The sequence below is a fragment of the Anomaloglossus baeobatrachus genome, chromosome 3 (genome assembly GCF_048569485.1).
Source record: "Anomaloglossus baeobatrachus isolate aAnoBae1 chromosome 3, aAnoBae1.hap1, whole genome shotgun sequence".
NCBI lineage: Eukaryota > Metazoa > Chordata > Amphibia > Anura > Aromobatidae > Anomaloglossus > Anomaloglossus baeobatrachus.
Window position 1 is genome coordinate 38,433,051 of NC_134355.1, and position 26,213 is coordinate 38,459,263.

General features: G+C 48.4%; 1 protein-coding gene across 1 annotated transcript in view; it reads left to right on the top strand.

Moving 5' to 3' along the window:
• Window positions 1–26,213, top strand: part of USH2A (usherin) — a 1,098,211-nt gene that overhangs the window by 782,678 nt on the left and 289,320 nt on the right. Inside the window, exon 47 of the mRNA XM_075339131.1 lies at window positions 18,146–18,344. Within this exon, the coding sequence (XP_075195246.1) occupies window positions 18,146–18,344 (199 nt within the window). The remainder of the gene's footprint in view (window positions 1–18,145; window positions 18,345–26,213) is intronic.

Here is a 26,213-nt window from a genome sequence, read left to right on the forward strand (position 1 = left end):
CATTTCATCTTCCAACAAGACAACGACCCAAAGCACACAGCCAAGAAAACCAAGGCCTGGTTCAAGAGGGAAAAAAAATCAAGGTGTTGCAGTGGCCTAGTCAGTCTCCTGACCTTAACCCAATTGAAAACTTGTGGAAGGAGCTCAAGATTAAAGTCCACATGAGACACCCAAAGAACCTAGATAACTTGGAGAAGATCTGCATGGAGGAGTGGGCCAAGATAACTCCAGAGACCTGTGCCGGCCTGATCAGGTCTTATAAAAGACGATTATAAGCTGTAATTGCAAACAAGGGTTATTCCACAAAATATTAAACCTAGGGGTTGAATAATAATTGACCCACACTTTTATGTTGAAAATTTATTAAAATTTAACTGAGCAACATAACTTGTTGGTTTGTAAGATTTATGCATCTGTTAATAAATCCTGCTCTTGTTTGAAGTTTGCAGGCTCTAACTTATTTGCATCTTATCAAACCTGCTAAATCTGCAGGGGGTTGAATACTACTTGTAGGCACTGTAGATAGAGGGATAGATAGATAGATAGATAGATAGAGGGATAGATAGAGAGATAGATAGAGGGATAGATAGAGAGATAGATAGAGGGATAGATAGAAGGATAGATAGATAGATAGAGGGATAGATAGAGGGATAGATGGAGGGATAGATAGATAGAGGGATAGATAGATAGAGGGATAGATAGATAGAGGGATAGATAGATAGATAGATAGAGGGATAGATAGATAGATAGATAGAGGGATAGATAGAGGGATATATGGAGGGATAGATGATCGATGGATAGATAGATAGATAGATAGAGGGATAGATAGATAGATAGAGGGATAGATAGAGGGATAGATGGAGGGATAGATGATCGATGGATAGATAGCTAGAGGGATAGATAGATAGTAGAGATGGGAGAATAGTGAGATATTCGGGTTCAGATTTTTCGAGCCAAATAATTTCTATTATTCGTGTATTCGTCATGAATAATGAACCCAATGCAAGTTAATGGGAACCTCGAATAATTTTCAGGAGGACCTTGGAAGTCAGTCTGTGGGGTCAAGGGCTATAAAAATGGGTGGAAAAGTCTGGAAACTGAATGAGAAAGATGCCTGGATGCATTTCTGAGTTGCATAACGTTTCTGGGAAATTTTTTTGAGTATTACATAGATTAAAAGCTTGAAAACAACACTTACTTAAATTCCCCGCCACTATCACACTACTTCGAGGTCCGCTCATTAGATCTCATACATATGCACTGCCTCCCCCGCCCACCCTCACTGCTGGCATCTGTGATTGGCTGCAGTCAGACTTCCAGCGTGTTGGCATCTCTGATTGGCTGCCCTCACAGTAGCTGTCTGGGTCCCCGAATGGAGTGTAAAAATAAATAAATAAAATGTTGCAGGGTCCCCCGTATATAGATATCCAGCACAGATAAAGTATATGGCTACAGGCTGCAGCCCCCAGCCGAGCACTTTATTAATGGCTTTTTTTTTAGAAAAGCGTGCAGTCCCCTTCAATTTTGATACCCAGCCAAGATAAAACCGACAGACGGGGCTGGTATTCTCAGGCTGAGGAGTATTTGGTTGGAGACATTTCTGCACGAAATCTACATCTCCTGGCAGAAAAACTGCACCAAAACCACATTCATTTTTTTGTGCAGTTTTGGTGCGTTTTTTGAAGATTTGGTGCAAAAATGTCTGCAACTAAATACTCAATGTGCGCACATTGCCTAATCCGGCAATTGACTTCATTAAGATAGTGTAAACTCCAGTGATTGCCGGAATGTCGGATTGTGAGTCACGACGGCACAGCAGTCCAACAGTCCAGTATCTGTGAGGCCTGAAAACCTTAAAGGAGCCTTTACGTTTCTTGGAGTTCCCAGCTGTTGAGACACTTGGAGACTGTGAACTCTGGTAACAGTTCACAGCCTCCAAAGTTCCAGCAGCTGGGAATCCAAGGAATGTTAAAGGTTCTCTTAAAGGCACCCTTAAAATTACCGGGTTGACGGCTCCCTTACAGGTTACCGGGTCTCACGGCAGCTGTGAGGCCTAGAAACCATAAAGGAGCCTTTAAAATATTTCTTGAGCTCCCATCAGCTGGGGCATCTGGAGGCTGTGAACTGTTACCAGAGTGTCCCAACCGCTGGGAACGCCAATAAAAATTAATGTCTCTCTTCAAGACTCCTTTAAGGCTTCACAGATGCTGGATTCCTGGACTATCGGATTGAGGGACACGGTGCCACAACAATTCAACAATCCGACAGTCAGGTCAGAATATTTCATATTTTCTGTGAAATTAAAGTAAGAAATTGATACAAACATTGGAAAATTCTCCAACTTTTTTCACTGTATAATTTAACCTTTATTCATGGGTTTTCTCTAAAGTTCTACCGTAATAAATGTCCAAACGAGCTGTGCTGCGTCTGTCCAGTCTGATCTGGAGACGTCTGTGAGGAGTGCACCCCTCTCAGATCCTTATTGCACAGAATTGTGCTATTGTGCCTTGATTATTGGTCTCATCAATTTCTGTCCCATTGTGATTATCATTATCCTGTGTTCTGTATAGTCACTTTATTATCTCACAGAACAGAAGCTAAAACATCGCAAATAATACAAAATAATACTATATAATACAACAGTGTCTATTACATGGCCACCACCAGAAATATTAATGTGTTAAGAGGTTCTGCAGCAGCTAAGGTGTCTGATGTGAGGTTCTGCATCAGCTTAGGTGTATTATAGGCTTGCAGCTGCTGAGGTGAGTATTATGAGGTCCCACAGCAGCTGAGTTGCATTATGAAGTTCTGCAGCAGCTGAGGTGGATTATGAGGCCCTGCAGTAGGTGTCTAATATGACGTTCTTCAGCATCTGAGGTGTATTATGAGGTTTGACAGTAGCTGAGGTGCCTATTATGAGGTTTTGCAGCAGCTAAGGTATTTTATGAGGTTCTGCAGCAGCTGAGTAATGTATTATGAGATTCTGCAGCAACTGAGGTGTATTAGGCTAAGTTCACATTTCCGCTAAAATGTATCAGTCACAATCCGCTGCTCTTGAAAACAACGGAATCCGTTTAGCGGATTCCGTTGCTCCCATAGACTTGTATGAGCAGCGGATTGTGACTGATGATGCTGCGTTGCACCCTCCGCCCGACTGATCAGTCGTGGAACGACTGACCGCCGGGCGGGAGGAACGCAGCATGTAACGTTTTTTGAGCAGCGAGATCCGTCAGATTTCGCTGCGCATGCTCTCTGGCTCCCTGCACACGTCACCAGCTTTGGTTGGTTACCCGATATTTACCCTGGTTACGGTGCAAGGAGCCAGCGCTAAGCGGTGTAGGCCCGTAACCAAGGTAAATATCGGGTAACCAAGGTAAATATCGGGTGCTTTGCTACCCGATATTTAGTCTGGTTACGTGTGCAGGGAGGCCGACACTTCCCGCTCGGCCCCGCCCCCTCCCGCACTCCGCACATGTATGTACACACACACACACACACACACCTGTCCCCAGCCATGCAGACAAGCACTGCCACTGACACCCTCGTCTGGCCCGCCCCCCTCTCGGCTCCGCCCCCTCCTGCACTCCGCATGTGCACACACATACATACATACATGCGCACACACACACACACACTCACTCACAGATACACTCACCTGTCCCCAGCCATGCAGACCGCAGCACTGCCACTGACATCCTCAGCGCCTGGCCCCGCCCCCCGCTCGCCTCCGCCCCCTCCCACATTCAGCATGTGTACACACACACACACACACACACACACACACACACACACACACACACACACACTCACCTGTCCTGCAGTCCCTGCGACACTGACGTCCTCAGTGCCACGGCCCCGCTCGGCTCCCCCCCCCCCCCCCGGCACACAATGGAATCCGACAAAGAATTCTGTTCTTTGTCATCCGTTGTACAGCGTTGAACAGCGCATCAGTCACATGCGTCAAGCGACGCATGTGACTGATACAAAACAACGGAAATGTGAACTTAGCCTTATTAGGTTCTGCAACAATCGAGGTGTATTTGGAGGTTCTGCAACAGCTGAGGTTTGTATGATTGAGTTCTGCAGCGTCTGAGGTGTATAATGAGGTTCTGCAGCAGCTGAGCCTTGTAGAAGGAGGTGCTGCAGAAACTGAGATGTATTATGAGTAGAGTTGAGCGCGGTTCGTGGTTCGTGGTTCTCCAGTTCGCGGCTCGAGTGATTTTGGGGCATGTTCTAGATCGAACTAGAACTCGAGCTTTTTGCAAAAGCTCGATAGTTCTAGAAACGTTCGAGAACGGTTCTAGCAGCCAAAAAACAGCTAAATCCTAGCTTGGTTTCTGCTGTAATAGTGTAAGTCACTCTGTGAATCAAACTATTATCACATTTCAGTGTATAGTGTGCGTGAACAGCGCCTTCAGATCACTGCTGTTTCTATAATGGCGATCGCCATTTTTTTTTTTTTTTTCTTGTCTTCCTTCCCTAAGCGCGCGCGTCTTGTGGGGCGGGCCAGCATGTCAGCCAATCACAGACACACACACACCTAAGTGGACTTTGAGGCAGAGAAGCAACGGCATGTGTGATAGGATCTGCATGTCACATGTCCCTGCATTATAAAACCGGACATTTTCTTCACGATCGCCATTATCTGCCTTCTGCGTCTTTGGTGTCAGACATCAGTGTCGCAGCTCCGTCCTCCTGAGTCCTATCGCCGATACAGCTGTATGCGCTGCATACACAGCGTTAGACAGCATAGGGAGAGCACTTTCTAGCAGTCCTTTTAAGGGCTCCAACCGGCAGGGTCAGAGAGCCATAAGTGACAGGTCCTGCAAACAGCAACAGCGTCTGTGTAGCCCAGGTCAGGGATTTCCTCCCTGCATTTCACCATTAGGAGGGAATAGAAAGGCAGGCTTCCATTCCTCTACCCAGAGCACCACAATCCTGCCACTGTACCCTCTTGTCCTCTGCACACTCCAACTCATTCTAAGTAAGCCATTATACTAGCAAACATTCAGTGTACCTAGTGGCATCCTATACGTGGCTATTGGACTTTGCTATAGTCCCACTAGTGCAAAGACATTTGCAGAGCGCGTCTGCCTGCATTGCACACTACAACTCATTCTAACCAAGCCATTATACTAGCAAACACTCAGTGTACCTAGTGGCATCCTATACGTGGCTATTGGACTTTGCTATAGTCCCACTAGTGCCAAGACATTTGCAGAGCGCGTCTGCCTGCATTGCACACTCCAACTAATTATAACGAAGCCATTATACTAGCAAACACTCAGTGTACCTAGTGGCATCCTATACGTGGCTATTGGACTTTGCTATAGTCCCACTAGTGCAAAGACATTAGCAGAGCACATCTGCCTGCATTGCACACTCCAAGTTTTTTAAACTAAGCAATTTTACTAGCAAACACTCAGTGTACCTAGTGGCATCCTATACGTGGCTATTGGACTTTGCTATAGTCCCACTAGTGCAAAGACATTTGCAGAGCACGTCTGCCTGCATTGCACACTACAACTTTTTTAAACTAATCAATTTTACTAGCAAACACTCAGTGTACCTAGTGGCATCCTAAACGTGGCTATTGGACTTTGCTATAGTCCCACTAGTGCAAAGACATTAGCAGAGCACATCTGCCTGCATTGCACACTCCAAGTTTTTTAAACTAAGCAATTTTACTAGCAAACACTCAGTGTACCTAGTGGCATCCTATACGTGGCTATTGGACTTTGCTATAGTCCCACTAGTGCCAAGACATTTGCAGAGCGCATCTGCCTGCGTTGCACACTCCAACTAATTATAACGAAGCCATTATACTAGCAAACACTCAGTGTACCTAGTGGCATCCTATACGTGGCTATTGGACTTTTGTCAATTCACAGTATTGGAACGTTATTTGCAGCACGTCTGCCTGCATTGCACACTCAAACTTTTTTAAACTCAGCCATTATACTAGCAAACACTCACTGTACCTAGTTGTATCCTAAACGTGGCTATTGTACTTTTGTCAATTCACAGTATTGGAACGTTATTTGCAGGACATCTGCCTGCATTGCACACTCAAACTTTTTTAAACTCAGCCATTATACTAGCAAACACTCACTGTACCTAGTTGTATCGTAAACGTGGCTATTGTACTTTTGTCAATTCACAGTATTGGAACGTTATTTGCAGGACGTCTGCCTGCATTGCACACTCAAACTTTTTTAAACTCAGCCATTATACTAGCAAACACTCACTGTACCTAGTTGTATCCTAAACGTGGCTATTGTACTTTTGTCAATTCACAGTATTGGAACGTTATTTGCAGGACATCTGCCTGCATTGCACACTCAAACTTTTTTAAACTCAGCCATTATACTAGCAAACACTCACTGTACCTAGTTGTATCGTAAACGTGGCTATTGTACTTTTGTCAATTCACAGTATTGGAACGTTATTTGCAGGACATCTGCCTGCATTGCACACTCAAACTTTTTTAAACTCAGCCATTATACTAGCAAACACTCACTGTACCTAGTTGTATCCTAAACGTGGCTATTGTACTTTTGTCTAGTCACACTACTGCAAATCTATGTGCAGCACCTCTGCATGACAACCTCGTGCTCTGTTTTTAGTAAGCTATAATGATAGCACAAAATACTGCCATTTAGTGGCATCATAGAACTGGCTGTTGTATTCCATTAGTGCCCCACTGGTGACAAGCTATTTCTAGCACCTCTACATCACACCCTCATGCACATTTTGCTACGCTAATGTTATAGCAAACTCATGGAATTCATTGCTGCATTTCATAATTCGGAGGGATAGAAAGTCAGGCTTCCTTTAGCTTTTCCTTCTGTTCATAGACAGCATCTCCAAGAGCAATTTCTCCTCCACGTCTAAGTGTGGAGAGGCAGCTAGTGCGCATGCGTGTGCCGATGTACCCCAGCTGCAGCCTAATTACAGTGTTTCGCCTAGTGAGTATGCTCAGCCTGACTTTGTTATTCCTGACGCTAAGTCTTCTTTTCGGGATACAGCGCATGCTCCCACACTAAGTGTGAAAAGCCTCTTTGCACAGGTGCTTGCATTCCGTGCCGGGTCTAAGTCCTGTTTTGTGCCTAGACACCATGCTAAAGCTGATAGTCTTTTTTCAGAGACTGTATTTCATGCTACTGAGCATGCTCAGGCACTTCCTGCATCAGAGACTAGGTCTGGTAATGAACTCTTTGGCCCTGGCCCTGATGTGGGGGTCCCATATAGACCACAGGGCATCAGGTGTCCTCCCAAATGGCTTGCAGAGGCCCACACCTATGACTTGTCACCGCATTATTGATGCTCAGACGATGACTGGTGAGGTGTTTGGGTCATGGCAGCCATGAGGTCATCATTGAAGTTGCGTTTCCAAATAGGACGCTAGTTATGCCACTCATGACGTGTCACTCTACTTTTGTCTCCAGGAGGTGCATTGTGGTTCACCCTGGTTTGGGGCGGACCCAGGTTATAAAAGGGGCTGGAGCCAACAAGGAGGTGCGCAGTCTTCTATTATGCTCCGAAAGAGCACACCTCCATGTGTTGAACCCATTGCGGCTTTAGGCCAGAGGTAGGCAGGGATCGGGTGGTGGATGCAGGCCACCACCACAGTTGGTAACGCAGAACGGTTAAGACCAGCTCCTGTCCTAACAGTCCTGCTTGTGCAGCCCAGTGGCATTAACAGGCCTGCTGCTGCTGATGCGCCTGCTGTCCACAGGTGTGGCCCCTACGCACACGGTCAGCGTACTCAATGGCCCCTGTGTTGTTAACAGGGAGTTCCTGGGCTGGGTGGGCATGTGGACCCTGTGACGCTAACAGGGCTCACAGTCTCCAGATCCGAATGGCGTCTAACTCGGTTCAGGCTACTATTAGTTTCATAGCCACACAGCTCTGTATCCTCCACCAAACCTTCAAGTTGCCAACCTCTCCTTTTCCAACTGGGAGCACGGTGGACACTGACTGCTGATGGGGATATATACCTTTCTCTTTCTTTTCTTATTAATTTTCGTTATATAGCGGTCACAGATTATATACCACTTTATCCAAATCTGCCAGTCCCACTGTAACAGATGGTGTTTCTTCAGCAAATGTTACAGTTGCTTAACCACCAAATCCACGGACCAAAACTTTTTTCCCCTTTCCAACACACCTGTTCCCCTTTCCAACAGCATCTGTCCTTTTTCAACTCATTTTGGGATATGACCAAAAGTGCAACTGTGCAGGGACACCGTACTCAACGCCATCTCAGCACAGCAGCCATCCCTCGGTCCCTCCGATGTGGACAAGTAAAAGACCATTTCCTCCTATCCATGACAAAGCGTTGAGATTCACTCTGTGCAGCACTGGTGTTTAGTGGACAAGTAGATCTAAGATTGCGTACCACATTCTGCAGATACTCCTGTATACGTGCGTCTATTTCTATGGCAGGAATTAGTTCGCCAAATTTTGTCTTGTACCGGGGATCTAACAGTGTGGCAACCCAGTATTCAGGATTAGTTCAAATTCATACAATCCGAGGGTCATGTAGGTAGTGCAGCAAGAAGGCGCTCATGTGTCTTGTGCATCCAGGAGGACCAAGTCCTTGGTGTGTTGGTGGCAGAGAGGTGAGAATCGTGCATCCTTCCTCTGCCCTCTCCCCCCAACCTCGCACAACCGAAATGTGAGCAAGCTCTCACTCATCTGCTGAGTCTTCCATGCCCATCGCCAGTTCGTCCTCCATTTCTTCATGGGCTCCTGCACTTTCATCAACACTTTTTGCTGATACTATGCGCCCTTGTTAATCCCTCTCCCTCACCATGACTGCCGCATAGGTGCCGCTGACCATCTGGACCTCGTAGATCTTGTTATCCCTTCCGCATATGACTCCTCCTGTACTTCCTCCCCTTCCTCTTGTCCCAACACCTGACTCCGAATAATAATTACAGTGTGCTCCATCATGTAGATGACCAGAATTGTCACGCTGAGAATGACATTGCCAGTGCTAAACATCTTCGTCGACATTTCAAAACTGTGTAGCAGGGTGCATAGGTCCTTGATCTGACACCACTCCAGCAGCGTGATCTGCACCACCTCTGGATCAAGTTATCCCAGGCTATATGTCTTACCGTATTTCAGCAGGGCTCTGCGGTGCTGCCACACACGCTGCAACATGTGCAGATTCCAATTCCTGCGTGTCGAAACATCGCATTTACGGCGTTTAACTGCCAGACCCTAAGACTTCCGGAGTGATGAAAGTTGTTGAGCTGCTGTGTGCGCACGATGGAAGTGAGCACATAGCGAGCGTGCCCACTGCACAAGGCCATGTAGGCCGTGATGGTGTTTTAAAAATTGCTGGCGAATTCGGTTCAACACGTGAGCCCTAAAAGGCACGTGTGTCACATTGCCCTGAGGATGGCCCGCAGCCAGGTTTGCATCATTGCCGCACACGGCTGTTAAGTCACCAACGGAGTCCGCTCCGTCAATTTGTACTCCGGTCGCCAGGTGACAACGTGTTCCTTTCATGAATAGTGCTGATGATGGGAGAGTAGTCGATGCCAGCGGCGCAGGTGGACGCAGGTTATGCTCACCCACTGGGCTGCATTACCTTGACAGATGCAGAATCTCTGGCTGAATGTAGCTGGTGGGTATCTCACAGATGAAATACCATCATTCAGCTACAACCAATGGGAAGACACCACACCCTTTTTTATGCCCATCCTGTCTGCAGACCACTGCCAGACATAGCTATGAACCTCTGGTTAATTTTACCCCCAGTTCAGTTTTATGATTTTGTGTGCTTGTTACCTGACTACTTTTCCTGCTTGCTGTTTATGTACCTTGTTGGCCGATACGCATTTCACCTCTGCTTGTTTTCTGATTAAGTCCTGGCCGTCCCATTCTGTTCCTGTTCCTCAATTAATGTTTTGACCCTGCATGACTACTATTCTCTGGAATAGCGGTGTGACTCACATTTCCCATACATTTCAAAGTAAAACTTTGACCGCCTGATGGCATTGAGCTCTGCTGCCAGCATAGTAAGGAGGTGTGTGGTAGTCCTTGTGCGCAGTTGCAAGGAAGGGTGGCCTGACCACACAGGGTTTGCGCAAAGGTAGAGGACCCACACGAGGTTGAAGAGGCAGAAGCAGTGTATTAACTTCTACATACAGAACAAGGATTGAAACAACTCGTGGGGACGGCAAGACTTGTACAGCAGACCCTTCTCCATCTCTCACCATAGTTTGCCAGTGCCCAGTCAGTGACATGTAATGACCCTGTCTATGCTTACTGGTCCAAGTATCTGTGTTGAAATGCACCGTGTCGCACACAGAGTTTCTCAAGGAAGTGGTGATGTTGTGTGCGACATGCTGGTGTAGCGCGGGCATGCTTTTCTTGGAGAAGCAGTGGTGATTGGGCATCTGGTACTGGGGCACAGCGACAGACATAAGGTCTGTAAAATCCTGTGTGTCCACTACGCGTAAAGGCAGCATTTCGGTAGCCAACAGCTTACAGAGGGATAGAGTCAACCACTTAGCTTTGTCATGGGTCGCAGTAAGTGGCCTTTTATTTGACCACATCTGAGGGACAGAGATCTGGCTGCTGTCTGTAGACGGTGTTGAGTAGGGTGTCCCTGGAAAAATGCAGGTTTGTGAGAAAAGTGCAGGCGGAGACATGATGTTGCCTTCATCTTGCCTTCAGATCTGTTCATCTTGTATCATTTTTAAAAAACACAGCAAGCAAGGGTTACTCCAAGCGGAGTCTACCTTTTTTCCCCAAATTGGGCACACAGACACCCCATCAGTGGCAGCACTTGTGCCCTAGTTGCAAACAGGATGTTTTGATTTGCATCAAGCACATTCCAAATCCACAAGCATTTACTCTCCCCAGGATGACACAGGGGTAGTAAATTCCTGGTGGATCCATGACTTGTTCATTTTGATGAACGTCAGTCTGTCCACATTGTCACTGGACAGACGCGTGCGCTTATCTGTCAGCACACACCCAGCAGCACTGAAGACACGTTCAGAGACAACGCTGGCAGCTGGACACGACAAAATCTTCAAGGCGTAACTGGAGAGCTCTTGCCATTTTTCTAGATTTGAAGCACAAAAGGAGCTATTGAATTTTTCATGTCAGTATTCACACAGCAGTTTCTGCTATTCCATGTATTCCCCTTCCATAGTCACTGGTGTGCATACCTTATCTCCCCATAGTGATGTTTTTTAGGTTTTTTGCACCCAGTTCAGACATAGAATGGAGTTCCAAACGTTATTCCTTAATGTTAGTAGTTTTTCGTTTGTGAACCCTCCCCATACACACCTATTGCCAATCCACATTATACGCATATATAGCCTGGGTCTCAGCGTCCCATACACGGTAAGTTTTTTAACTGCATGAGAGGACACACACAAGCTAGGGACCCCAACGTAGAGAAATACTTTGGCGTAGTGTTGGGGCTCTTCTGCATTGATCAATTCAGTAGCTAAATTTCTCTTTATTCATATATTCATGGCAGTAATGCAGGTTCCATTTTTCACATTTCATTCTTACAAATAGCTATTGAATTTTTCATGTCAGTATTCACACAGCAGTTTCTGCTATTCCATGTATTCCCCTTCCATAGTCACTGGTGTGCATACCTTATCTCCCCATAGTGATGTTTTTTAGGTTTTTTGCACCCAGTTCAGACATAGAATGGAGTTCCAAACGTTATTCCTTAATGTGAGAAAAGTGCAGGCGGAGACATGATGTTGCCTTCATCTTGCCTTCAGATCTGTTCATCTTGTATCATTTTTAAAAAACACAGCAAGCAAGGGTTACTCCAAGCGGAGTCTACCTTTTTTCCCCAAATTGGGCACACAGACACCCCATCAGTGGCAGGACTTGTGCCCTAGTTGCAAACAGGATGTTTTGATTTGCATCAAGCACATTCCAAATCCACAAGCATTTACTCTCCCCAGGATGACACAGGGGTAGTAAATTCCTTCTGGATCCATGACTTGTTCATTTTGATGAACGTTAGTCTGTCCACATTGTCACTGGACAGACGCGTGCGCTTATCTGTCACACCCAGCAGCACTGAAGACACGTTCAGAGACAACGCTGGCAGCTGGACACGACAAAATCTCCAAGGCGTAACTGGAGAGCTCTTGCCATTTTTCTAGATTTGAAGCACAAAAGGAGCAAGGCTCCATTTGCAAAGTCATTGCATCGATGTTCATTTGGAGATACTCCTGTATCATCCTCTCCATCCGTTGACTATGTGACACACTTGATGTCTCTGGTGGCCTTGCAAAGGAGGGTCTAAAAAAATTATGAAAAGATTCCATAAAATTGCTGTTACCAGCACCAGATACGGTCCTACTGGTACGGGTAGACTGTTGAAGATGACGAGGCCGTCCCATGTTTGTCAAGTTACAACTGGGAGAATCACTCCCTTCACCTGCACGGTTGTTTGGTGGAAAAGCCGAGCTAAGATCGAGTAACAGCTTCTGCTGATACTCCTGCATACGTGCGTCCCTTTCTATGGGTGGAATTATGTCACAAAATTTGGACTTGTCCCGGGGATCTAATAGTGTGGCAAGCCAGTAGTCATCATCACTTCTAATTTTGACAATACGAGGGTCATGTTGGAGGTAGTGCAACAAGAAGGCACTCATGTGTCTTGCGCAGCCATGCGGACCAAGTCCACGCTGTGTTTGTGGCATAGAGGTGCTAACCGTTCTTTCTTCCTCTGTCATCTCCCCCCAACCTCTTTCAACTTAAATTTGACCAAGGTCCCCCTCATCAGCTGAGTCTTCCATGTCCATGGACAGTTCGTCCTCCATATCTTCATGTCCTCCTGCACCTTCCTCAACATCTCGCCTGCTACCATGCGCCCTTGTTGATCCCTGTCCCCCATGGTCCCATGCCTGCCGCGTTGGTGATGATGAACGTCTGGACCTTGGTGATGTTGTTGTGTCTTGCGCATATGAATCCTCCTGTAGTTCCTCCCCTTCCTGTTGTCCCACCCCCTGACTCTGAATAGTGTTTAGCGTGTGCTCCAGCATGTAAATGACTGTAATCGTCATGCTGATAATGGCATTGTCAGCGCTAAACATATTCGTCGCCATGTCGAAACTGTGCAGAAGGGTGCATAGGTCCGTGATCTGAGATCACTCCATCAGGGTGATCTGCCCCACCTCTGCATCTCGTTGGCCCAGGCTATACGTCATGACATATTGCACCAGGGCTCTGCGGTGCTGCCACAGTCGCTGTAACATGTGGAGAGTTGAATTCCAGCGTGTCGCCACATCGCATTTCAGGCGATGAACCGGCAGGCCGAAAGACTTCTGGAGCAATGCAAGTCGCTCAGCTGCGGCGCTTGAACGGCGGAAGTGAGCACTGCAGACAGTTTCCGTGCCCTGGTCAGAAGGCCATCTAGGCCGGGATAGTGTGTTAAAAATTGCTGGACAACAAGGTTCAACACGTGAGCCATACAAGGCACGTGTGTCACCTTGCCCAGGCGAAGGGCCGCACCCAGGTTTGCAGCATTGTCGCACACGGCCTTACCAGGCTGCAGGTTGAGTGGAGACAACCATTTATTAAACTCGGACCGCAGAGCTGACCACAACTCCTCAGCTGTGTGACTCTTATTCCCAAGACATGTCAAGCTAAAGACCGCCTGATGCCGTTGCGCTCTGCTGCCAGCATAGTAATGAGGGGTGCGTGATTCCTTCTGCGCAGTGAGAACGCTGGTGGCCTGACCAGGCAGGCTTGGGGCGGAGGTGGAGGACCCAGATGAGGTGGAGGATGCAGAAGCAGTGGCGGAACTTGGGCAGACAGAGGATTGACACACAAGTCGTGGGGACGGCAAGACTTGTGCAGCAGACCCTTCACCATCTATCACCATAGTTACCCAGTGCCCAGTCAGCGACATGTAACGTCCCTGTCCATGCTTACTGGTCCAAGTATCGGTGCTGAAATTCACCCGTTCACACACAGAGTTTCTCAAGGAAGCGGTGATATTGTGTGCGACATGCTGGTGTAGCGCGGGCACACCTTTCTTAGAGAAGTAGTGGCGACTAGGCATCTGGTACTGGGGCACAGCGACAGATATAAGGTCTCTAAAATCCTGTGTGTCCACTAGGCGGAAAGGCAGCATTTCTGTAGCCAACAGCTTACAGAGGGATAGAGTCAACCTCTTCGCTTTGTCATGGGTCGAAGGAAGTGGCCTTTTATTTGACCACATCTGAGGGACAGAGATCTGGCTGCTGTGTGTAGACGGTGTTGAGTAGGGTGTCCCTGGAAAAATGCAGCTTTGGGAGGAAAGTGCAGGCGGAGACATGATGTTGCCTTCATCCAAAGTTGGTGCTATCGATGTCTGAGAGAGCTGTACACACTCACTTGTTTCCCCTTCCAAACCAACTGACGACCTACCAAGCAAACTGCCTGTTGCGGTTACAGTGGTGGAAGTTGTGGGTGGAAAAACAGGTGTGACAGCTGTCCCCACAGTCCTAGAAGATGACGAGCGCGCGGATGCCCTGGAAGGGGCAGGCGGTGGATGGTTGGCTCCACTAGGCCGCATTGCAGCACGGTGAGCTTCCCACCAGGCCATATGATATTTATTCATGTGACGATTCATGGAAGAAGTTGTCAAACTGCTGAGGTTTTGACCTCTACTAAGATAACCATGGCAAATGTTACAGATCACATAATTTGGCCGATCTTTTTTTATGTCAAAAAAGGACCAGGCTAGGCAAGGCTTAGAGGCCATGCGACCTGTTGATCCACCCCGAATAATGCTCAGAGGCAGAGTGGTGGCTGAGGATGCAGTTGTAGACGTGCTACCAGTGCTCCGACTGTGTCCAGGAAGGCGCCAGGTTACTTCGACGTCGGTTGCATCCTCCTCCACCGCCTCTATTGACCTCCTCGAGTGTCTGACTGTGGGTTGACAGTAGGTGGGATCTAGAACTTCATCATCAATTGTTGTGTTTGCACTCCCCTCCCCCTCAGACCGAGTTTCTTCTTGCCCTGACCGAATATTTAAGTTGTCATCCCAATCGGGTATCTGCGTCTCATCTTCATCAGTATGTTCCTCATTGCCTATAACCACAGTTGTTGGAAAGGCAGCATTTTGGTAGCCAACAGTTTGCATTTTATGAAAGTCAACCTCCAAGCCATGTCATGCCCTTCTAAAAGCATGTATAACACAGCGAGGGGACTCCAACCACAGTCTCCCTCGTTGCCACTCACTGGGCCACACACACCCCACTTGACTGGCATCGGTTGAGCCCCCTTTTGAAAAAGAAAAAGATGCTTTGCATGAAGCACTCTCAAAAATACGCGTGCCTTTCCCGTCCCCTGGCTGACCCCGGGGAAGAAAAGTCCTCTGAGAGCCATGACTTGTTCATCTTGGTTCTTTTAGAAACACAGCGAGGGGACTCCAACCACAGTCTCCCTCGTTGCCACTCACTGGGCCACACACACCCCACTTGACTGGCATCGGTTGAGCCCCCTTTTGAAAAAGAAAAAGATGCTTTGCATGAAGCACTCTCAAAAATACGCGTGCCTTTCCCGTCCCCTGGCTGACCCCGGGGAAGAAAAGTCCTCTGAGAGCCATGACTTGTTCATCTTGGTTCTTTTAGAAACACAGCGAGGGGACTCCAACCATAGTCTCCCTCGTTGCCACTCACTGGGCCACACACACCCCACTTGACTGGCATCGGTTGAGCCCCCTTTTGAAAAAGAAAAAGATGCTTTGCATGAAGCACTCTCAAAAATACGCGTGCCTTTCCCGTCCCCTGGCTGACCCCGGGGAAGAAAAGTCCTCTGAGAGCCATGACTTGTTCATCTTGGTTCTTTTAGAAACACAGCGAGGGGACTCCAACCACAGTCTCCCTCGTTGCCACTCACTGGGCCACACACACCCCACTTGACTGGCATCGGTTGAGCCCCCTTTTGAAAAAGAAAAAGATGCTTTGCATGAAGCACTCTCAAAAATACGCGTGCCTTTCCCGTCCCCTGGCTGACCCCGGGGAAGAAAAGTCCTCTGAGAGCCATGACTTGTTCATCTTGGTTCTTTTAGAAACACAGCGAGGGGACTCCAACCACAGTCTCCCTCGTTGCCACTCACTGGGCCACACACACCCCACTTGACTGGCATCGGTTGAGCCCCCTTTTGAAAAAGAAAAAGATGCTTTGCATGAAGCACTCTCAAAAATACGCGTGCCTTTCCCGTCCCCTGGCTGACCCCGGGGAAGAAAAGTCCTCTGAGAGCCATGACTTGTTCATCTTGGTTCTTTTAGAAACACAGCGAGGGGACTCCAACCACAGTCTCCCTCGTTGCCACTCACTGGGCCACACACACCCCACTTGACTGGCATCGGTTGAGCCCCCTTTTGAAAAAGAAAAAGATGCTTTGCATGAAGCACTCTCAAAAATACGCGTGCCTTTCCCGTCCCCTGGCTGACCCCGGGGAAGAAAAGTCCTCTGAGAGCCATGACTTGTTCATCTTGGTTCTTTTAGAAACACAGCGAGGGGACTCCAACCACAGTCTCCCTCGTTGCCACTCACTGGGCCACACACACCCCACTTGACTGGCATCGGTTGAGCCCCCTTTTGAAAAAGAAAAAGATGCTTTGCATGAAGCACTCTCAAAAATACGCGTGCCTTTCCCGTCCCCTGGCTGACCCCGGGGAAGAAAAGTCCTCTGAGAGCCATGACTTGTTCATCTTGGTTCTTTTAGAAACACAGCGAGGGGACTCCAACCACAGTCTCCCTCGTTGCCACTCACTGGGCCACACACACCCCACTTGACTGGCATCGGTTGAGCCCCCTTTTGAAAAAGAAAAAGATGCTTTGCATGAAGCACTCTCAAAAATACGCGTGCCTTTCCCGTCCCCTGGCTGACCCTGGGGAAGAAAAGTCCTCTGAGAGCCATGACTTGTTCATCTTGGTTCTTTTAGAAACACAGCGAGGGGACTCCAACCACAGTCTCCCTCATTGCCACTCACTGGGCCACACACACCCCACTTGACTGGCATCGGTTGAGCCCCCTTTTGAAAAAGAAAAAGATGCTTTGCATGAAGCACTCTCAAAAATACACGTGCCTTTCCCGTCCCCTGGCTGACCCCGGGGAAGAAAAGTCCTCTGAGAGCCATGACTTGTTCATCTTGGTTCTTTTAGAAACACAGCGAGGGGACTCCAACCACAGTCTCCCTCGTTGCCACTCACTGGGCCACACACACCCCACTTGACTGGCATCGGTTGAGCCCCCTTTTGAAAAAGAAAAAGATGCTTTGCATGAAGCACTCTCAAAAATACGCGTGCCTTTCCCGTCCCCTGGCTGACCCCGGGGAAGAAAAGTCCTCTGAGAGCCATGTCCACATTGTCAGTGGACAGACACGTGTGCTTATCTGCCAGCAGACCCACAGCAGCACTGAAGACAGGTTCCGAGAGAACGCTGGCTGCAGGACACGACAAGATCCCCAAGACGTACGTGGCGAGCTCAGGCAATTTATCAAGATTGGAAGCCAAGAATGAGCAGGGCTCAAGTTGCACAATAATGGCATGTTTCCTTGCATATACTCATATATCTGTGTGTCCTCCTCTTTTTCCTTGTCCAGCTCTTTTGTTTTCGCATGAGTATATGTCCTTGTCACTTTCCCATGTGTTGTGAGTTGTTTGTGACCTTTTGGACACCTTTGAGGGTGTTTTCTAGGTGTTTTTCTGTGTTTGTGATTGCCTGCCATTGTTTCCTATGCAGTTCGAGTTCGGTTCGTCGAACGTTCGACGAACCGAACTCGAACGGGAGGTCCGTTCGGCGAACCAACCTCGAGCCGAACCGCGACCGGTTCGCTCATCTCTAATTATGAGGTTCTGCAGAAGCTAAGATTATGTATTATGAAATTATGAAGTTCTGCAGCAGCTGAGGGGTAATATGAGGTTCTTCAGCAGCTGAAAGGTATTATGTTATTATTCAGCAGCTGAGTTCTATTATGAGGTTTTTCAGCAGTGAGGTGTATTACGAGGTTCTGCAGCAGCTGAGGTGTATTATAATGTTCTGCAGCAGCTGAGGTGGCTGCCATTAGGTTCTGTGCATCTCCTATAGCTTTCTTACTCTATACATTGCTTTCTCTGACTCGTTCCTTCCTCTGTAATCTCGCAGGTCAGTGGAGATTTCTTGGTCTCCACCACAAGAACCCAATGGAGTCCTTCTTGGCTACGAGCTCAGGAGACGACGCTCACATCCTTGTGACCCTATGGAGATCTTCTCAGCGGATGAACAAGGAAATGTCTGCACTTTTATCAAATGCAAGAAAGGAGAGGAGATTTGTGGAGGGAGGTGCCACGACCCTCGCCGGCAGGTAACCCGGGACACGTCACTTACCTCACACTTCTCGCTGTAGTTCACATGCGGGGAATGTGCAGACGTTCAGTGATTGCAGCAGGATTTTCTGCAAAACAAACACAGAGTGTTGGCAGAAAAAACAGTGCAAAAAATGTGGGATTTTTTTTTTTTCATTTTTTCCTGGTCAATTATTTGAGTTAAAAATGCTGTTGAAATAATTCACCTGTGACAAGTGTGAGAAAACACTTCAAGGTTTAAAGGCTGAAATCCACAAGGAAAAAATAATCAGAAATCGCACTCACTGGGCCGAGATTGTAAACTGCAGAATTTCCCTTAAAAAAATATGTCAAAAACGCATCTGTAGCGCCCCTGAGACCCTCAGTGCACTACCGGGAACTGCATCCTCTTTGGGAATGCACGACCTGGAATAACAGTGCCGATACCACCAAAACACGACCAAAATCCTAGTTCTCCACTCCGCACTGGGCATAGAGGGTTAACCATGGAAGGGGATGGTCGCCATGGGAACGAGTCCCTGGGTTTAGCCAGCCTGGTGGGAGGGGTCAGCAGTCAGTCTGTAGTGAGTCTAGGGAGTGTGGCACACATGAGATGTGTGCAGACGTGCCTGAGCTGGGTCCGTGTAACGGTGACCCCGGGGACACAGGAGAGAGGTCGCCAGGACGTGTACCGGAGATACCGCTGGGACCGGAGCACGCACGGGGCACAGGGCCCTAGGTCAAGCATCAGTTTCATACGGTTTGATAAATACCTGCCCGGTGAAGACACCTTCCCGGACTTCACCGAACCAAATAATCCGTGGGCATCAGCAGTAAACTAGGATCGGGGTTCAGACACTTACCTCCACGCATGGTCCGCACTGCCCGCTGTACGGAGAAGGAGACTATACCCCAAAAGGGACAGTTGGGGATCCCAAACGCTCCACGCTACGGGGACTCAATCTACAGAGAGTGTCGGGGACAGAGCAACCTGGGTCACTACATTGGCACTGATACTCCTGGGACCTGAACCAGTGGTCCAAAGGTCAGAGTGAGAAGAGACTGTTAAAGACAACCTGGTGTGGTCTCCGTTATTATCCCTCATCATCTCCTAGGCACAGCCCTACCTGCGGAAGCCTAACACCATTGCTGCAATCACTACCAGCTCTGGGAGTACCCACATTTAGAAGCGGCAGTTCTCCATCCCTAACCGCAACCCGCAGGTGGCGTCACATGACATTAACTCTAATCTCCCCTGTAAATATCCCCACTTACAAAAGGGGTCCAGGTAGGGCCGGAGTAAGGTTGGTGGGGGCCCCTGGGCAGAAAATCTGGTGGGGGCCCCATAAACGTTAACATTTTTAGCCATAATAGTAGAGCACGAACTGTAGCATTTAGATATAAATCCAATGAACATTTATCTTATCCTGTTCTGCCACATTCAGATTTACAGTACTACAATACAGACACAGTCCAGGATCACTCACAGCCGTCACTTATACACACACAGTACAATACAGACACAGTCCAGGATCACTCACAGCCGTCACTTATACACACAGTACAATACAGATACAGTCCAGTGAAGTGACCAGCCAGGGAGGCCTCTGGCTGTGTAGTCGTGGCAGCACTGTATTCAAGGCACATCCCTGGCTTCATCACTTCTTTAATGTTGAGAGAGTGTATGTCGGTGTCTTCATCGGCCGATGCACAAAAAGGCTGTAGGCAAAAGTCCAGATGCAATAAAAACGACATTTATTCTCAAAGATAAAACACTCCGGGCAGCAGATTCCGGCAATATTAGTGGAGCTGGGGACAACCTGCCCAAACGCACCCTCTGGTGGGGATATGCCCAAAGTACTCTACTTCCTCCGGGCTCCCACTCTTCAGCCAAGCATACACCGGACCCACACCGGCAGAATAGGCTCTGAGGTTACGTCCACCTCCTGATCTCCGGTGTCCCTTGATGGTCCGCTCACACAATCGCACTTGCCGCTGCAGATGTGCACTCTCCGCTGCCCCGGATCCTCTCTCTCTACACACATTCAGACCTTGCCTAGATATCCGGCCGACTCCTCCTCTCCGGTGGCAACAGCCGTCCCACCCGGCCACTAGGGGGTGCCCTAACACATCATATAACAATAGTAAAACATTTTTAATAACAACAGTGCCGGGTTATCTATGCTAGACTAGTAGGGGGTAGGCCCACCCACTACATGCCTCCCCTCTTAAAATCCGAGCCTCCCGGCAAGGCTCTTAAACACATAAAAACATAAACACATAAAAACCTTTCGGTTCAGTCCTCAACAGCGGCACTAGTTCAGCGGCGCTCCCGGTCTTGAGGGGCGCTTGATGGCGCAACAGCGCTCCCGGTCTCTGGATAGCGCCCGGAGGCTCAACAGCGCTCCCGGTCTTAGATGGGTGCCCGGAGGCTTCAGTAGCGCTCCCGGTCTTCGCTGGAGGTGCCCGGAGGCTTCAAGAGCGCTCCCGGTCTTCGCTGGAGGTGCCCGGAGGCTTCAAGAGCGCTCCCGGTCTTTGCTGGGGGCAACAGGCCCGTAAAACTTTACAACAACAGAGGAACTTTCTGCCGGTCTGGAACAACACCGGTCTCGGCAAGTGCTGGAGGCAACAACTTACTCTGGGGGCCAGGCTTCGGGGGCGGAACACTGGGGCGCGACTCCTCCGGTGAGACGATGACTGGGTCCCAGAAGAAGCCCAGGTGGTCCTTCTCTAGACGCCCGGCTAACTCCTCGGCCGACTCTGGCGCCGGAACAAAGGGTGTGGCGGCGGCGTTAAGCTGCGGGGTGTCCCATGGGAAGACAGCAACCCCCGGACGGCTTGGCATGGGCGGGGTAGCATAGGTCGCCTTCACCTCTGTGATGGTGCTCCCGGTTTGAGCATCCCATGAGGTCTTCCAGGAAACTTTGTCTGGCCTCGTAGAACCTCCCGGTCCAATGGGAAGGTCCGCTATCGCGGCCTCGCTAGCAGGGGCGAACCGAGGTCGGCCTCGACCGAGGCTGATGAGGGCCATCGTCGTCGCCAACTCCGCAGGTTGCCCAAAGTTCTCCATCTCGGTTTCCGACAGAATCGCTATTAATGGCGGTGGTGTCGACGCTGAGGCTGGAGGAAGTGGAGGCGGGTCTTCGTTTCCCGCTCTCAAACGGACTCCACCCCCAGCCTCACGCATCATCTTGACTCCTCCGCTGAGGTACTTCTTTTTCCTTTTCTTCTTCCGTGCCCTGGAGCTGGCGCCTCCCCTCTTTGGGCGGAGTACTCAATGCTTTCTCTTCGGCACCAGCCAGCCCCAGGCTCTTCTTTCGGCGCCAATTTTCCGCGCCTTTTCTGTTTCTTCACAGACGTCAGCCATCTTGCCGCCATCTTGTGCCCGGTCCAACGCCTTGGGCACTTCTTCCTCCCACCATGGGACTGGGAATCTTCTTTCATCGTCCGAATTCCGTGCTTCAGGCACTACTTGGTCTTCAGACTCCTGGTTCTCCGGCAAGGGACTCGGATCCTGCCGACTACGCCACTTGAAGTGACCAGCCAGGGAGGCCTCTGGCTGTGTAGTCGTGGCAGCACTGTATTCAAGGCACATCCCTGGCTTCATCACTTCTTTAATGTTGAGAGAGTGTATGTCGGTGTCTTCATCGGCCGATGCACAAAAAGGCTGTAGGCAAAAGTCCAGATGCAATAAAAACGACATTTATTCTCAAAGATAAAACACTCCGGGCAGCAGATTCCGGCAATATTAGTGGAGCTGGGGACAACCTGCCCAAACGCACCCTCTGGTGGGGATATGCCCAAAGTACTCTACTTCCTCCGGGCTCCCACTCTTCAGCCAAGCATACACCGGACCCACACCGGCAGAATAGGCTCTGAGGTTACGTCCACCTCCTGATCTCCGGTGTCCCTTGATGGTCCGCTCACACAATCGCACTTGCCGCTGCAGATGTGCACTCTCCGCTGCCCCGGATCCTCTCTCTCTACACACATTCAGACCTTGCCTAGATATCCGGCCGACTCCTCCTCCCCGGTGGCAACAGCCGTCCCACCCGGCCACTAGGGGGTGCCCTAACACATCATATAACAATAGTAAAACATTTTTAATAACAACAGTGCCGGGTTATCTATGCTAGACTAGTAGGGGGTAGGCCCACCCACTACACCAGGATCACTCACAGCCGTCACTTATACACACAGTACAATACAGATACAGTCCAGGATCACTCACAGCCGTCACTTATACACACAGTACAATACAGACACAGTCCAGGATCACTCACAGCCGTCACTTATACACACAGTACAATACAGACACAGTCCAGGATCACTCACAGCCGTCACTTATACACACAGTACAATACAGACACAGTCCAGGATCACTCACAGCCGTCACTTATACACACAGTACAATACAGATACAGTCCAGGATCACTCAGAGCAGTCACTTATACACACAGTACAATACAGACACAGTCCAGGATCACTCACAGCCATCACTTATACACACAGTACAATACAGACACAGTCCAGGATCACTCACAGCCGTCACTTATACACACAGTACAATACAGATACAGTCCAGGATCACTCACAGCCATCACTTATACACACAGTACAATACAGACACAGTCCAGGATCACTCACAGCAGTCACTTATACATACACACAGTACAATACAGATACAGTCCAGGATCACTCACAGCCGTCACTTATACACACAGTACAATACAGATACAGTCCAGGATCACTCACAGCAGTCACTTATACACACAGTACAATACAGACGCAGTCCAGGATCACTCACAGCCGTCACTTATACACACAGTACAATACAGATACAGTCCAGGATCACTCACAGCCATCACTTATACACACAGTACAATACAGATACAGTCCAGGATCACTCACAGCAGTCACTTATACATACACACAGTACAATACAGATACAGTCCAGGATCACTCACAGCCGTCACTTATACACACAGTACAATACAGATACAGCCCAGGATCACTCACAGCCGTCACTTATACACAGAAAGTAGAGTTACTCACATATTTTTAATTGATCCCAATGTTAAGGCAGCCAGGATCGGCTCCAGGTTTTTGTGGTCCCCGGTTGAGTCTCAGTGGGCCCCATCCACATGCAGACACGCACATACACATACAGGCATACGTACATATACATATTTGAAGAGAAATTCACAAAAATACATTTAAACAGACAAATATATGCACAGTCATATACACTGACACACATGCAGACACAGACGCATTACAGGTGTTAATATGGAGAAGTCACAAGCAGCATCACTCACCTCTCCCGCTTGTTTCCAGCTCCTCCAGGACATGTGGCTGTGTTGCATGATGGCCATCACTAACTGACATGACTGCACACCATGCACACTGACACAGCACTGCTGTATATACATCACAGGAGGGGCTGGGGCCTACAATATATACATTACAGGAGGGGCAGGGGGCATAGACGTTACTGGGGGGGGCATAGACGTTACTGGAGTGGCAAACAGCTCTGGTGGCGTACACATTACTGGGATGGGTGGCTTAGCGCTCTGGGGGACCCATATAGTTCTGGGGTGCTGCACAAACTGCTCTGATTCATATATACACACACACAGCTCTGCTTCACACACACACACACACACACACACAGCTCTGCTTCACACACACACACAGCTCTGCTTCACACCACACATCTTTCTTCAGCTCTGCTTCACACACACACACACAGCTCTGCTTCACACACACACACACAGCTCTGCTTCACACACAAACACAGCTCTGCTTCACACACACACACACACACACACAGCTCTGCTTCACACCACACATCTTTCTTCAGCTCTGCTTCACACACACACAGCTCTGCTTCACACACACACACACACACACACACACACACACAGCTCTGCTTCACACCACACATCTTTCTTCAGCACTGCTTCACACGCACACACACACACACAGCTCTACTTCACACACACACACAGCTCTGCTTCACACACACACAGCTCTGCTTCACACACACACACACAGCTCTGCTTCACACCACACATCTTTCTTCAGCTCTGCTTCACACACACACACACACACACACACACACAGCTCTGCTTCACACACACACACACACACACACACAGCTCTGCTTCACACACACACAGCTCTGCTTCTCACACACTCACACACACAGCTCTGCATCACACCACACATCTTTCTTCAGCTCTGCCCTTACCTGCTCTGATGCCATCCTCCTGCTTCTCCGGTATAGGCCGCCGTCCTCCTGCTGCTGTTCCGGTGCCGCGGCCATCCTCCTGCTCCGGTGCATCTCCTCTCCTGGCCGTGGCGTCAGTCTTTTCCTCCGCGGCCACGGTGTCGGTCTTCTTCTCCGCGTCCGCGGCGTGGGTCTTCTCCTCCGCAGCTGCGGCGTCCTGCTGTGACGTCCGCGGCGTCCTGCTGTGATGTCCGCAGCATTGGATGCCGCAGCAGAGCAGGGAGCAGGCACACCTCTGACCCCGGAAGTACAGGCGCTGGAACTTCCGGGGTCAATCAGCGTCCTGCGCCCGCAGTTTGTTTTTGCGTCTTAGAGACGCAGATACAAATAAATGTAGGTGCTCCCCCCCCCCCCCCCGAAAACACAGCTGATTTAGACTGTCTTTACGGAGGGGGAGAGGGTGTGAAGGAAAAAAAAAATTGCTGATGGGTGGCAAGTATGGCCCTGGTGGTGGGGGCCCCCTTGGAAGCTCTTTTGGTGGGGGCCCCGGGGCTGAAGCCCCGCCTGCCCCGCCTATAATCCGGCCCTGGGTCCAGGGCACGGACTCGGGCAACGGCCACAGAAGTGACATCCCCGACTGAATACTCTGCCCGGGACCGAGTACCCCCTTCCCTGGGCAACACACATGATGTGAACAACCCCCCACAGGTTGTCCCATGTGCGGCCTTCTCTCCAATTTTCACTGCCGTCCTGACACACACAGCATTGGGACCTTAGTGACAGACATTGCCACCATTTTCCTCAATTAAAAGTAAAGAAATAAGAAAAAAAACAAAAAATATATATCGATTATATATATATATATATATATATATATATATACAGTATATAAAAAAAAAAAAAGAGGCGGATTAAATTATTAAAACAGTAAGTGATATGCCATAAAGAAAAAAGAATAGAGATATCAGACATGCAATTTATTTGGCTGACGCACCTCCCCCCAAAAACTATAACATAAAAAGATCAACATTATTATTATATTTAATTGTATTATTATTATTATTATTTAATTTTATTGTTATTTCTGGGGTTGTTAATAATAATAACAACCCCAGAAATAACAATATAATAATAATATTATTATTATTATTATTTTAATTTTGTTAGTAATTTTAATTGGATTATTCATTTTATTTTTTATTAGTTATCATTATATTTATTACTATTATTATATGAAATAAAAAATAAATACAATTAAAACAATTAATAATAAAATAGTATAATAATGATAAATAATAATAATAATGTGACGAGAGGGGTGCTGTGACAAGAGGGGCGCTCTGACAAAAGGGGCGCTGTGACGAATGGGGCACTGTGACAAGAGGGGTGCTGTTTCTGAAAGCGAGCAGACATGGTTTTTCTACTTTAGCAGCAAAACCCATTGACAAATTTATGAAACTTCCCGCTTAATTCGCCCAATTCTTCCTTATTGAAAATCAATTTCATTTCCGTCACGAGCGTGGTCATATCTCCCCGTAAAAAGACCATTTATAATCTATTAGGAGGTGGGAGGAATTTATTTATTTTTTTAATTATTGCATTTTGCAGATTAATTCTTCTATTAGCCACAGTTTAGGCTCCGGATCAATACGTGGAA